The sequence below is a fragment of the Epinephelus lanceolatus genome, chromosome 1 (genome assembly GCF_041903045.1).
Source record: "Epinephelus lanceolatus isolate andai-2023 chromosome 1, ASM4190304v1, whole genome shotgun sequence".
In the NCBI taxonomy this organism is placed as follows: Eukaryota; Metazoa; Chordata; class Actinopteri; order Perciformes; family Serranidae; genus Epinephelus; species Epinephelus lanceolatus.
The window spans coordinates 934,022-948,959 of NC_135734.1; the positions used below are offsets into that span (position 1 = coordinate 934,022).

Sequence of the window (14,938 nt, forward strand, 5' to 3'; positions counted from 1 at the left end):
GTCATATCTTAGAGAGCTCATAGTGCCATATTATCCCACCAGAACACTGTGCTCGGAGAATGCAGGGTTACTCATGGTCCCTAAAGTCTCCAAAAGTAGATCAGGAGCCAGAGCCTTCAGCTATCAGGCTCCTCTCCTGTGGAATCATCTTCCTGTTATCTTCCTTCCTTTTACACCGTCTCCACATTTAAGACTAGACTTTCCTCTTTGATAGAGCTTATAGTTAGGGCTGGCTCAGGCTTGCCTTGTACCAGCCCCTAGTTAGGCTGACTTAGGCCTAGTCTGCCAGAGGACCCCCTATAATACACCGGACACCTTCTATCCGTCTCTCCTTCTCTCTCTCTCTCTCTCTCTCTCTCTCTCTCTCTCTTTCTGTCTCATTGTGTCATATGGATTACTGTTAATTTATTATGCTGATCTGTTCTGTACGACATCTATTGCACGTCTGTCTGTCCTGGTAGAGGGATCCCTTCTCAGTTGCTCTTCCTGAGGTTTCTACTGTTTTTTTCCCCCGTTAAAGGGTTTTTTGGGGGGAGTTTTTCCTTATTTGCTGTGAGGGTCCTAAAGACAGAGGGATGTCGTATGCTGTAAAGCCCTGTGAGGCAAATTGTGATTTATGATATTGGGCTTTATAAATAACATTGAAATTGAAATTGAATTGAAATCACCCCACCCCCATCTGAGTAAGAAGTGTAAATTATACATGTTATTTGTTAAGCAATGAATAGGGCTGCTAGGTTAATTTATGCAATGTAAAAGTACCTAAGCTAATAATGGTGAGCAGCAAAAAAACAGTTGTTTGTCTATGTTTCTTGACAGTTATTACTTAACTGAATTTGATACTATTGTTAAAAAAGAAACGGGTTGCAGCTTTTTCTGTATGTCATTATGTTTAACATAGACATATCATTGTCCAGAAAACAGATAAAATATCATATTGTGATGAAACTAGTGATTTACAGCTCCAAAAGCAACCTCTAAATCAGTAAATCAATTAAAAAGTCTTACCTTCCAGCTATACATTTTCTCAAAATGGATATTACAAGTTTTTGCTTGTAAAAATACCATGGCTGATTACTTTGGCAGAATTTGGATCATAAATAACACATAAATATCAGCATTACTTTTCAGAAATGATCTGGGTGGGGAAATAGGCATGAGGTTGTGTTGGGAGTAAATACTGTAGCCTGTCATGAGCTGTGTAATCATGGTGAGTGGTTAGTAGGGGAGGGTTCATGATGTGGCAGTGGTGACTACGGCAGCCGTGTGGTGATAGTCCTTACCAGAGAGAAGGCGGCTGCGACGAGAGGCCTCAGCAGCCAGGGCACAGGAGATCTCAATGCGTTTCTCCTGCTCCTGCAACTGCTGCTGGGAGCTGACTGGAGTTCCCCCCTCTGCCGGGCCGTCCAGGATAGGAACCATATTCTGCAAGCTATCAATGAAAATAGACAGATAAACAGGAAGACAGGAAAATGGTGGCGGTTTTGTTAGTTATAGATTACCATAATGCTACATCTGACAATTATAACACATTATCATCTTTATATAAGGACATTTTTATATGTTATTAATACCTATCTAATCTTGTTTTGCAAGCAAGAAGTTCTACTGCTGAAACAAGCTATAATGAATAAATTGGGCAACCATTCTCGGTTCCACTGCAATCAAAAAGTAATGGAACCATTTCCTAAGATGAAGGCTTTTATACTGGCATAAATCATTTGAATCCATTCTCTTGAATACATGGCCTGTTGTCTTTGCATATCTATCTATCTATCTATCTATCTATATATATATATATATATATATACTGTATATACTGCCTATTAGAGGTGCCTACTTTTTTTTTATCAATTATAATAAATTATTTTAGGGAAAAAACTAATAAGAAATAAGGAAAAAAAAACATACAAAATGGCAAATCACTGACAAAGTCCAAACTCCTCATTAAGGCCTTTAGGGGCCAAAGGGCCCAGTGTATGTGTCTGAAAGACTTCACATTTTAGGAGCACAGAGTTAACGTCTCCCCCTCTGTGTGGATGTTTTATTACCTGAGAGTGAAAGTGTTGTGTTTTGCTTTGTAAAAGTGTACAGCTAATGGATGTTACATTGTTTCTGATAGTACCCTGCTGTTACGTGAAATGAGTTTTTAAAGATTTGGTGGTCTTACAGACGTTTGCCATCAATATGAGCATTTGACATTATGACATCATGATTATGATTATGGACATTATATAAAAGACATTAGCAGTCAAACATGTATTAAACCTTTACTGTTGTATTTCCTTCCTGTGTGGGGATGGTTGAGTGAGTCAGTTTTATGTGTGAAATAGCATTGTTGGCTATGACCACATATGTCATTTTTATTGGGGACAGATGTGAGAAAATGAGAGGCTGATGGGAAAGAGGGATGATCTGCTTTCACCAACATCTTACCTAGGTTAGGGGGGTCTCTTGGAAAGTACACAAGGGGACTTAGAAATGCAGTTTGTTAATACTGGATCTGTGCCAGTAATATGCCAGTGTTCTTTCATAACATTCCCTATAGCCTTAGAAATATACAAATGCTGAAAAGCACAAACCAATCTGTTCTGTTTCTGTTGGGTTAGTTGTAGCAGGGCATTCAGTTTGTGACAGGTTGGAAAAACGTGATGAGGCACTTTTATTCAGTATCTCCTTATATCTTCTTTGTCTGAAGTGACTTTTTTCTTGCATGTCCCAAGTGCTTGTAATGTCCACTGAGTATATATGACCCCTATTTAGCCCAAGGCCTTTATGGAGCACCTATCTATGGGGGGTTGGCAGGGGATACATACTGGTATTTTTCAAATGTATACCATAGTCCTCTTATTTGCAACTTTTGTATATTTTTAGGCTAGTATCTGTGTATATGCTTATTATAGTGTTGTTTCTTGCTAGTAGTTTCTGATGACAATTCGCATGGTATGTCACATGAGCTTGAATTTGCATTATGGGTGTTTCAGATGGTGACTGGATATTTTTTTAAAAGTCTGGGGAAGAGCCTGGTGCTCCAAACTATACACAGAATCAAAATCCTTTTAACTGGAATTTCTAGGTGTACAGATCTATTTCTGTCAACTCTACTAGAAATGTCTGTGATCCAGCACCCATCCTTGTGGGTACTGTGATGTGTGCGTCTTTTTAATCATGTTTTTGTAATGTCTTCAATCAAACCCACTTTGATTTGGCAATGAGGGTCTTGATCCGCTCCAGTTTCTTCTGCTTCTCCTTCTGTTCCTCTGGGCTAAGAGGAGTGTTATCCTCCTCGTCCACGTAGCGCTCCGGAATAAGAACCTTGTCAGGAGTCATCAGCTGGAACATATACACCTTTATAAATATGGATCCACACACATGTAGCCCACATGCATACAAATACACTGATAAACCAACATAATATCCCTTTCATAAAATAGAAACAGTGACCTAGCATGCTCTTTTATCAGCATGTTCAAATCTGCCTATTGTGTGTTTGTCATTTTATAAAAAAAAAAGTTATATTTTGGTGATTTAAAAAAAAACAGTCTGTTTCTTTTCAAGCATTTTTTTGTCATGTTTTTCTTAGTCTTCAGAAGAAGTGGAATTATTATCATTATTTGCTATTCTCTTTATTTAAACAGGGAAGGCCACTGAGAGCAAGGATGCACTGATTGCAGTACATTAAAAGCAAAAGGAACACATAGAAGTTATGGTATACATCAACAAATTAAAAAAACATGAACAACACGCAAGTTGCAGTATGTATCACAAGGGACAAAATCAATTCACAGAAAACACATCCATTAACATGGCTCTAATTCAGTCCAAAGGGATTTCAGTTGATTAAAAGGGATTACCTTGACTAATTTTACAAGCCTCTGCAGATTATTCTACTTATGGGGTGCAATATTAATTAAGAGCCAGTTTCCCAGTCTTGTCCACCCATAAACTCAGCTACATTTTAAAATTTTCAGATGATACAACCATCCTTGGACTTATCCAGGGAGACAACAAACCAGACTACAGGCAGCTGGTGGATGAGACGTTCACTCATGGGAAGGCTGACAGTTTTGTCCCCTACACTGACAAAATGAAGGAGTTAATCCTAGATTTCAGGAAGAAAGCTCCCCACTCTGCAACTTCTGCTAATTTAGGCATTTTTTCAAAATAAAGCACCCATGAAAACTCCGGATCATATTTAACATCACAACATCAACATCACAAAATCAAGAGAAAAATCAAGAAATGGCCTACAGTGGTCAATGTCCGGCAGACAGAGAAATCTTTTCTTTGTTTGTTGATGTCTTTATACTTCCAGGGTTTCCACAGATTATTGCGTGACATTATGATCTCACGATCCGCCAATTCCAGCCGCATCGCGCACACGACGGATCCAGTGGACATCCAGCATTAGACACACATCAGGCACATACTCGCTTTACAATTTTTATTTATTTTTAGCATGTAAATTGTGTGTATCTCTTTTCATGCATTATAATGTGTATATTTTTATTATATTTATTAGGGATGCACTGATACCATTTTTTTCACACCGAGTATTTTCATTTGTGTACTTGCCGATACCGAGTACCGATACCGATATTTCTACTACAAAAATAACTATTAGGCTAAAAATGCAATGGATTGGAAGACAGGTTTTATTTTATTTTATGCTTCTTAAAAGAAATGATAATAAATTAAATAGGCCTACAAATAAAAATGAGTAAAAAATAACTGACATTTCAAACAAAAAAGAAACTTTTTCAGTCTAAACAAAAAGCCTGGGGTCATCCCTATATTCCCCGGGTTCTATGTTCCCCGATCGGGGAAGGGTCCTATGTTCCCCGCTTTCCCCAAAAGGAAATATGTTCCCTGCTTTGTATGGGACCGGGGAACATTGAACCCTTTTTAAGAAAAAGGGTTCTATGTTCTCCGCTGTTGCCGGGGGACATAGAACCTATGTTCCCTGGGTCCTTTTGGGGAAAAGCGGCAAACATAGAACCCTTATTATTAAAAAGGGTTCTATGTTCCCCGGTCCCACACAAAGCGGGGAACATAGGACCCTTTTGGGGTCCCATACAAAGCGGGGAACATAGGACCCGGGGAACATAGAACCCGGGGAACATAGGTACGCTCCCAAAAGCCTCCACATTGGCACTGTCTTCACAGTTGACAAAATATCAATGACAGTTGACAAATTAAATAAAACGTATTGTACAGTTAACACAGTTAACTTAATATATCAATGAAACTATTGCATGATCTCCAATCTAAATTAAACAAAATATCAATTTAAACTAGAACTGCAAGCAGTTATGAACGGGGGCCAAGCCCCCCCCCCGCGACTCAGTCCCCGCGTCCCGCAGAGCCCATGGAAGTTGTCCCTGAAGGACGACAGGCTCTGGGCGAGCGCATGTTTATGAATGTGTCATTTAAAATGTGGAAGTTACAGGCAAAACTGCCTTTGCATCCGTTATAGTGCCACCTATAGACCGATTTGCGATGAATTTGGGAGCCTGGGCTGCCTCCAGAGACCGGACTTTTTCACAGCATATTCAGAGGACATGTAGCTAGCGGATCATGAGGAGATGTTTGCTGTATGTGACAAAAACTTTTCAAGCTTAGGAAGACTTAGAGAGCCTTTAAGGCTGCCATGATTGATTCTTTGCCAATCTGCATTATGTAAAAAATAAATAAGTGAAAAAACAATAACAGTAATCCCTTTAATTGTCCAAGAGGTGGGTGTTTTGGCCTTAAATAGTAGCATCAACATCAGGACGACTGGGATTAAAATTGATGTCAAGCACTGGGACATAATTTCTAGTTATGGTGCCAAGTTTCATTTCTCTCACTCATTCCAGCTTACGGTAAATTAAACAATGACATACAGTCAGGTCCATAATTATTTGGACAATGATACAGTTGTCGTCATTTTGGCTCTGTACACTAACACAATGGGTTTTAAATGAAACAATGAATACCTGCTTAAAGTGCAGACTCTCAGCTTTCATTTAAGGCTTTTTTCAAAAATGTAGTATGAACCGTGTAGGAATTACAACCATTTCTTCACACAGTCCCCCAACTTTAAGGGCTCATAAGTATTTGGACAAACTAACATAATCATCAATTAAACAGTCAGTTTTAATACTTGGTTGCAAATTCTTTACAGTCAATGACTGCCTGAAGTGTTGGACCCATAGACATCATCAGATGCTGGGTTTCTTCCCTGGTGATGCTCTGCCAGCCCTTTACTGCAGCCATCTGCACTTCCTGCTTGTGTTTTGGGTGTTTTGCCCTCAGTTTCGGCTTCAGCAAGAGAAACGCATGCTCAGTTGGATTCAGGTCAGATGATATGACTTGGCCATTGCAGAACATTCCACTTCTTTGCCTTAAAAATGTCTTTGGTTGCTTTTGCAATATGCTTCAGGTCAATGTCCATCTGCACTGTGAAGCATCATCCAATGAGTTTTGAAGCATTTAATTGAATCTGAGCAGATAATGGTGCCCCAAACACTTCAGCTTTCATCCTGTATAAATGTATATTTCATGCAAATAAAGCCTTTTCAAATCCCAAATGATTCTAAAATGATGACTTCTTTCCAAATAGAGCTATTCAAGTTATTGCAATACATATCGCAGTATACAAAATCGTCGCATTGTCAATTTTGTCTAATATCACGCAGCCCTCATTCAATTTGACTCACCAACACAACTGTTAGACTGATGATACACAGAGCAACTTTTTGAGCAATGTCAATGGGCATTACTCTGTCTTACCAGGCAGGCACAGCTTGCACACAGCTTGATTCACCCCTTTAGTTTCTATTTAAACTTTTGTTTTAACTTAGTAACGGATGAGATTTCAAATGTAGCAAAGCACAATACTTCAGTCAAAATTTACTTAAGTAAAAGTAAAATTACAGATTTCAAAAACTACTGAAAAAAATTACAAATTACACAAAAAATACTCAATTACAGTAATGTGAGTAAATGTAATAGTTACTCTCCACCTCTGCTTTTAGATTAAACACAGAAGTCGTGTAGTTAAAGGTGGTCACCGGCCATCTTTGGTTACTGGCTCCCTTATTTAGTAATCATTTCTTTTTTGATAGATTTGTTTTGTATTGCATCAGTTAATATGTTGTCACAAGCACCACAGGTATTTATAGTTAATTATTCTTCATGAAAAATCCCTTGATAAAATTCATGTTGTCACAGTATCTGACAATTCATAACATTTGTGCTGTTCCTTACTCTGCCACTAACTCTCCTTTGATTCCAGAGCCTGCCACTCTCACCTGCTCTGCAATAACCCTGCTCTATCTCCCAGATCACCTGACTCCCACACTTGTGTATACACGGCACGGGTCTATTGCGCTTGTATTAGCAGCCTTGCCTGTTACCTTTGGTTTGTTTCTGGAAGCCTACCTGCACTTTTGGACATGGGCCCTGCTGTGTTTTGTTTGCCTGGCACATTGTCTGCTTGTTGCCATCCACAGTCTTTCACATGGACTCGGCCGTGACAAATGTGCATGGAGAGCCGAAAATGCATGATGTGGGAAAAATTCTGCCATGAACAGAATGAGAGTGAGAGAGAGTGAGAGAGAGAGAGAGAGAGAGAGAGAGAGAGAGAGAGAGAGAGAGAATGAGGCGCAGTGGTGCATCAGCTTCTCACCTCTTTGCTAATGTCCAGGTCATAGGGTTCAACCTTTAACCGTCTTAGGCGAGCGATTTCTTCCCGAGGTGACTCCTGTCCCTGGCCTCGAACCGCTGCCTCCAAGTCTTTAATGTCGATCTCGTGAGCTGTTAGACGCCTACGAATCTGTCCACAGGTTGTCCACACACACACACACACACACACACACACACACAGAAATGCACACTAAATCAAATGATCTGCAGGCTCAAGGATGAATGACTTGAATGAAACATTTGGTGGCGATTGCTGCTTTTCCTTCACCCCAGTTTACACTTCTACATTGATATACTTTTACTGCTGAGAGGTTCACTCTGGGGGTACAACCCAAGATTTGTAGAGATTATTCAAGCCCAAGCATCGGAGGCAGTGTAAATCCTATTGAAATCACAAAATCTGACCAGACGCTGTGGAACATCCTGGCATTTTTTGGCATAGTACATTTGACATTCCATGTACCGGGACATACTGAAACCTTTTCTGGCATACTGAGTTGTATAATAGTATAGGTATTGGAATGCACAGTTTGTGTTGTGTGGTCCACACGGGAAGTGGAACAATACTTGTCATGTCAAGTCACACGTCATGCAGGATAGCATATCTATCTATCTATCTATCTATCTATCTATCTATATGTATGTATGTATGTATGTATGTATATATATATATATATATATATATATATATATATACAGTACAGGCCAAAAGTTTGGACACACCTTCTCATTCAATGCGTTTTCTTTATTTTCATGACTATTTACATTGTAGATTCTCACTGAAGGCATCAGTGGAGTTATGTACTTAACAAAAAAAGGTGAAATAACTGAAAACATGTTTTATATTCTAGTTTCTTCAAAATAGCCACCCTTTGCTCTGATTACTGCTTTGCACACTCTTGGCATTCTCTCGATGAGCTTCAAGAGGTAGTCACCTGAAATGGTTTCCACTTCACAGGTGTGCCTTATCAGGGTTAATTAGTGGAATTTCTTGCTTTATCAATGGGGTTGGGACCACCAGTTGTGTTGTGCAGAAGTCAGGTTAATACACAGCCGACAGCCCTATTGGACAACTGTTAAAATTCATATTATGGCAAGAACCAATCAGCTAACTAAAGAAAAACGAGTGGCCATCATTACTTTAAGAAATGAAGGTCAGTCAGTCCGGAAAATTGCAAAAACTTTAAATGTGTCCCCAAGTGGAGTTGCAAAAACCATCAAGCGCTACAACGAAACTGGCACACATGAGGACCGACCCAGGAAAGGAAGACCAAGAGTCACCTCTGCTTCTGAGGATAAGTTCATCCGAGTCACCAGCCTCAGAAATCGCAAGTTAACAGCAGCTCAGATCAGAGACCAGATGAATGCCACACAGAGTTCTAGCAGCAGACCCATCTCTAGAACAACTGTTAAGAGGAGACTGCGCGAATCAGGCCTTCATGGTCAAATAGCTGCTAGGAAACCACTGCTAAGGAGAGGCAACAAGCAGAAGAGATTTGTTTGGGCCAAGAAACACAAGGAATGGACATTAGACCAGTGGAAATCTGTGCTTTGGTCTGATGAGTCCAAATTTGAGAAAAGGGTGGCTATTTTGAAGAAACTAGAATATAAAACATGTTTTCAGTTATTTCACCTTTTTTTGTTAAGTACATAACTCCACATGTGTTCATTCATAGTTTTGATGCCTTCAGTGAGAATCTACAATGTAAATAGTCATGAAAATAAAGAAAACGCATTGAATGAGAAGGTGTGTCCAAACTTTTGGCCTGTACTGTACATATATATGTGTATATATATATATATATATATATATATATATATATATATATATATATATATATATATATTTCAGCAGTGAGAGTTGTGTTTATATCACCACGACCACATGACACAAACAGGCCAAGGCAGATTGGTAAAACAGAGATAAGTGTAGTGGATAACAATTAACATTGTTAGCATACCACTGAGGAGGTCATGGTGGGTACATTCTGCTTAATTTGTGCAAAATGACAGTTTCATGGAGGAGGATGGAAGACTAGGATTTGTCCAGTGGAAGTGGGGTGTAGGGGATTCATAGCAAGATCAACTGTCTCACTCCTGGGGGAACTCGGAGTGCGGGGACAGAATTTGAGGAAGACAGTGAGGGAAATGTCAGATGAAGCAATTAAATGCAGCCAGTTTATCTATTACAGAAGAAATAATGTCAGCTGGGGGCCAGCAGGGGGAACTACTAAGCAGGGCACATAACTCCTTGAGATCAGGTGGAGAGATCCACTTCCTGTCAGGAGAAATCCAGGAAGAGGAAGTATTTAAGTGTGGGAGTGGCCTATTGGAATCCATTTTGTTTGAGGCCATGCGGCAAGGTGAGTGTGCTTGCTGATCCTGTAAGTCCAGTTAGCTCCTTTAACTTTAGCTTATATTGTAGTTATGCTATGTAGTGTGTGAAATAGAGTATGGTGAATGTGACAGGAAAGCTAGTATCAGCATTGCTTCTGCCTGGAGCTCGCATGTATGGAGCCTGGGTTTGGTTGAAGATGGCAGTGCTGTTTGGGCTGAGAAAGCCATGTGTAAGTAAGAAGGAAATCCAGGAAGAGGAAGGTTATTTAAGTGTGGGAGTGGCCTATTTGAATCCATTTTGTTTGAGACCATGCTGCAAAGTGAGTGTGTTTGCTGATCCTGTGAGTTCATTTATCTCCTTTAACTTTAGCTTACATTGTAGTTATGCTATGTAGCGTGTGAAATAGAGTATGGTGAATGTGCTAGTAAAGGTAGTATCAGCATTGCTTCTGCCTGGAGCTCGTATAAACGGAGCCTGGGCTTGGCTGAAGTTGGCAGTGCTGTTTGGGCTGAGATCACTGTCCAGCCTCCTGGAGGTGTCATTGTTGTGAGGGCTCGTCCTGGGGAGGTAGACTGTACAGCCTAACCCGGCGGGGGAGTGTGATAGCCTAACAAGGCTTCCTTCCCTGGGTCTACCTCCTCTGTGGTAGTATAGGTAAGGTAAAGGAGGTTGTTCGGTTAGTGTGGGGAGAAGTGAGACCTGGCATTAGGGGAGTGTCTCTGGGACGCCAGAGATCACTGTCTAGCCTCCTGGAGGTGTCGTGGGACTAACTAGACGAAACACCGGTGAAAGGAGGTTCCCACCCGATGACCCCAAAGACATGCTAGTTATCACTGCTCACGGGTCTGTATAGTTAAGCCTTGCCATAATAGCTTATCGTAGGGCTTAGGAGGATTATTCACTGAGCGCTGATCCCTTTTTTTTTTTTTTTATTATTATTAGAGCACAAACTTCTTGTGTTTATTTGAATTCATGAACAGTAGTAGTGTTAAATGTGCTGTCGCTGACTGAACACTGGTTTTACTCTGCTTGCACTCTGTATTATAATGTTTGATCATCCTATGGTTGGTCATACCACTTTGTAGTTGGCTGGAGACTGGCCCCCTGAGAGGTTTAGACTCCGCCTCTTGTCCCTCACAGAGTTGCTCTTGTTGCGTCGGATTCGCTCATTCTGCTCCTCCACGCTCATCTTTGACTTCACCTCTGCAGGAAATACAGCACTCTTTGGACGCTCCTGTCACAAAGATGTGGCACAGAAACATACATTTATTAAGTCAATTCCATTATAATCAACTGAAGCTGCAACACTGACTACAGAAGCTGTGCTTGCTTGTGCAGGCTCTTCTCTGTTTTCTTGCAGCTGGTCTATTTTTTCTTCACTGGCTCAGCAACCCTCAACCGGTAAAAACTACAAAGAACTGTGTAAAAAATGGTTGTGATGAACATTTAAATAAATCAATCAAAACAATGCATCCTGTTGTTAAAATCCAGTTAATTCATTCTTTACCAGTTAACATAGCCTACATTTCCAAACCCTGCATAACCAACTGCATTATCACTTGACAAAACTCCATAACTCCATATACACAGTGAAGCTGTCATTAACCACAAGTTACAGAGACAGAGTCTGTGAAGCTGGTAAAAAAACAAACAAACAACAAAAAAAAAAACAACCTGATGACATGACGCTTCACGTCCATGACCCATGTATTTTGGCCCTTAGAAGCATGGCTTACACTCATGAGGCCATTTAGGATAGAAAGTAAGCATAAATACAAAAGGTAAGAGGGAACGAAGAAAAAAGGAAAGAAAGAAAGCAAGAAAGAAAGAACGAAAGAAAGAAAGAAAAAAGTATTATTTGCATGTAGTTTAGGTTGACATACCCTGGAGATTCCATCGGGCACTCTGCCATGAGGGCAGGAAACTCCAGCAGAGCTGCTGTGTGATTCATCGGTGGGGGACTTTGTTCTAGGTGGGACAATGCCAACTGGAAAGGAACACAACAGAGGAGTTCAAAACCATGGGAAAAATGGCAGAGCTCTCAAAGCTAACATTATAAAGCACTGTTTGTGTACAGTCTCAGCTCCGAAATACATGAGACACGGACATGATGCGTCACACAGGTAGAGCAGGATTTTTTTTTTTACCTGCTACACAAACTCCGTCTCTGCAGCTGTGGTTCCCTCGACTTATTGTGTGCCTACTGAGTTTTTCAAGTGAATATGCAGTCGGTTATCCAGAGTTTAGAAGCTTACAGGTTATTTTAACTGGTACTGAATTCATTAACTGGATGTTTTTAACTACAGGATACATTGGTTTGATTGATTTATTGAGCACCAATTGATGCATTGATTTAACTGATTTATTTTAATGTTAAATACAATAAACACACACAGTGTTGCTCTGCTGCTCTGCATTGCTTCTGGTACAATGAGGTATTCATCCTACCAGGGGCGATTCTAGGATCAGAGGTTTAGGGGTGCTGAGCACCCAGAGAGCTGTCCGGCCAGATAAATTTCAATGTTTTGTACATTTTAACTCAATTTCACTCCCACATTTGTGAAAGAAAAGCACAACACTTTTTGGGAAAGTCTGTGACTAAACCATCAAATCTGATAAAGGTTATTTAAATGCTGAGCCACAGCAAAAGAGGAATGGATTGGAATCATAAAAGAAACATATCGTAACCCTAATTTCTGGGGGAGGATAACTCATTTTGATACAGCAGCTCCTCAACATACACATAAACAGTATGTATGTTTCTGGAGTAAACCAGCCCCCTATAGTGAGTACCAAAAATACCAAAAATGGAACTTGGACTTTAAAAAAAAATGAGGACTGGTAATGATAATAATGTGTTGGTATTGAGTGGTAGAAGTTAAGAAATGTGCCACATATCCTGGTTTAAGCCAGGTACTTACACCACTACTGCATATCACCCACGCTGGAAGGCAGCGCATTGCTCTGTGCAGATAGAGCGCTCAGAGCCCGAGTCGGGGAAAGGTGGAAGGGATGGGGTGGATCAAACCATTTTTGAGGCAAGGGAGGGGGGCGGGGGTGCTGCTGTATTTTTGTTGTTAAAATATTACGTTTCAACCAAGTACTGTATGGTTTTGACACTTTTCTAGCTTGTTAAAAAAGGACATACAGTAAAAAACAAAATTAAAATAAAATCACTCAAATTTTAGGGGTGCTGGGATTCAATTTAGCCCAAAAATGGGCTAGAAACGCTTATGCATCCTACTATTAAATGGAGAAACCTCTGTCCCTCCGTCTGTTTCTTTCATTCTTTCTCCATGTTGCGTGTGTACCTGTGTGCCCGTGCATGGCCCCACACAAGTGCGTGCCTCTGTGCCGTCAGCCAAAACTATGCTCCACGTATTTTGCCATAAAGCATGTTTCTAAATACAGTGTGCATTGTTTGTCTTACATTAATAGTTATTACACAGTGCATTTACAGTGCTCTCATTTTGCATCTCCTCTAATATACTGTTTTTGAGTTCTTATTCCTCTATACATAACACATCCCCGGGTATGGACCAGTTTAATTTAATTATTTTAAAAACAACACACTGTTCTTTGTTGTTTTTACCAGTTTGAAGGCCAGAGAAGAAAAAATAGACCAGCTGCATGAAAATAGAAAAGAGCCACAAACATGGATTCTGCGGTCACTGTAGTAGCTTCAGTTGATTATAATGGACTTGCTCTGCTGCGGGCATGCTGCAGCAGACGTGTTGCTCCATGTGCGTGCCCAATGTATTTTGGCCGTCACTTCATTGGATGATACTATAACACCCCAAAAGACTGAATTCTGGACTGGATTATTACTTGTATATTTCATCTGTAATTTACAAACCTTTACTCGAAGTAGTGTCATCAGTGTAATCACATTCTCAATGAGGCTCGGTGTACCAGCTCAGGAGTAAATTGCTAGACTATGATCAGCAGCTGAGAATAGTTCAGTAGCATTATAAGATGGAAGCTTGATCTTAGATTGTTGTACCTTTATTCATGATGGATTGTCTGTCCTGGACCTGGTCTTGCACATCACTGACATTGTTCTGTTCTCCAAACTTGGGCTGCAAGGCAGAGAACTGATATTATTTGTCAAGCATTCATGTTAAACTTAAAGATAGTAAAACATTCCAACACACATCCAATGCTGCTGATTACACAGAATGCATTGGATAATGCATTATTGATGAGGGCATCATGTTAAAATTCTTGTAGGTAATGTTCAGTTTGGCCGGGGAGGCCTGGGGCTTGGCTCAGGCAAACCGGTATGGAATAAAGCAGGTCTCAAAGATAAAAGAAAGCTGGTCATGGAACAGATATGTAGACAGGAGGAGATATTATATGGATAGTGCACCCAAAAATTAAAATTCAGCCATTATCTATTCACCTATATGCCGAGGGAGGCTCAGGTGAAGTTTTAGAGTCCTCACATCCCTTGCAGAGATGGGGCTAGCAACAAAACTCCACCTAATGGAGGCTGGGCGCCCCAGATTAAAACGTCCAAAAAACACATAATTGAAATAACAGAATATCTCCATTCTGCTCATCCATAGGGATCCAAGTGTCCTGAAGCCCCGACATAAAAAGTTGTTTGGAAAAACTTCATTTAAACTCTGTTTTTAGCCTCATTAGCTCTAACTGCTTCTGTGTACACCGAGCTCATGTGAGCACGTCAACACACATGAAGGCGGTGCCCATGTCTCACGGTCTCGCGCAAGCGCACACACAAAAAGCTTAGATATGCAGACTTAGGAGCAGAAGCTGAGCAGCGAGGATCAATCAATCAATCAATCAATCAATCAATTTTATTTATACAGCCCAATATCACAAATCACAATTTGCCTCACAGGGCTTTACAGCATATGATATCCCTCTGTCCTTAGGACCCTCACAACA

At 40.4% G+C, this 14,938-nt stretch overlaps 1 protein-coding gene across 42 annotated transcripts in view; it reads right to left on the reverse strand.

Annotated features, from left to right (window-relative positions):
* The window catches only part of plekha6 (pleckstrin homology domain containing, family A member 6), a 374,661-nt gene that overhangs the window by 11,316 nt on the left and 348,407 nt on the right, over nt 1–14,938 (reverse strand). For all 42 annotated transcript variants that reach the window (XM_078166903.1, XM_078166583.1, XM_078166712.1 and 39 more), the window contains 6 exons: nt 14,031–14,106; nt 11,911–12,014; nt 11,103–11,261; nt 7,673–7,819; nt 3,200–3,333; nt 1,284–1,432 (listed from right to left, as the gene is read on the reverse strand). In XM_078166903.1, coding sequence (XP_078023029.1) covers nt 1,284–1,432; nt 3,200–3,333; nt 7,673–7,819; nt 11,103–11,261; nt 11,911–12,014; nt 14,031–14,106 — 769 coding nt within the window. The remainder of the gene's footprint in view (nt 1–1,283; nt 1,433–3,199; nt 3,334–7,672; nt 7,820–11,102; nt 11,262–11,910; nt 12,015–14,030; nt 14,107–14,938) is intronic.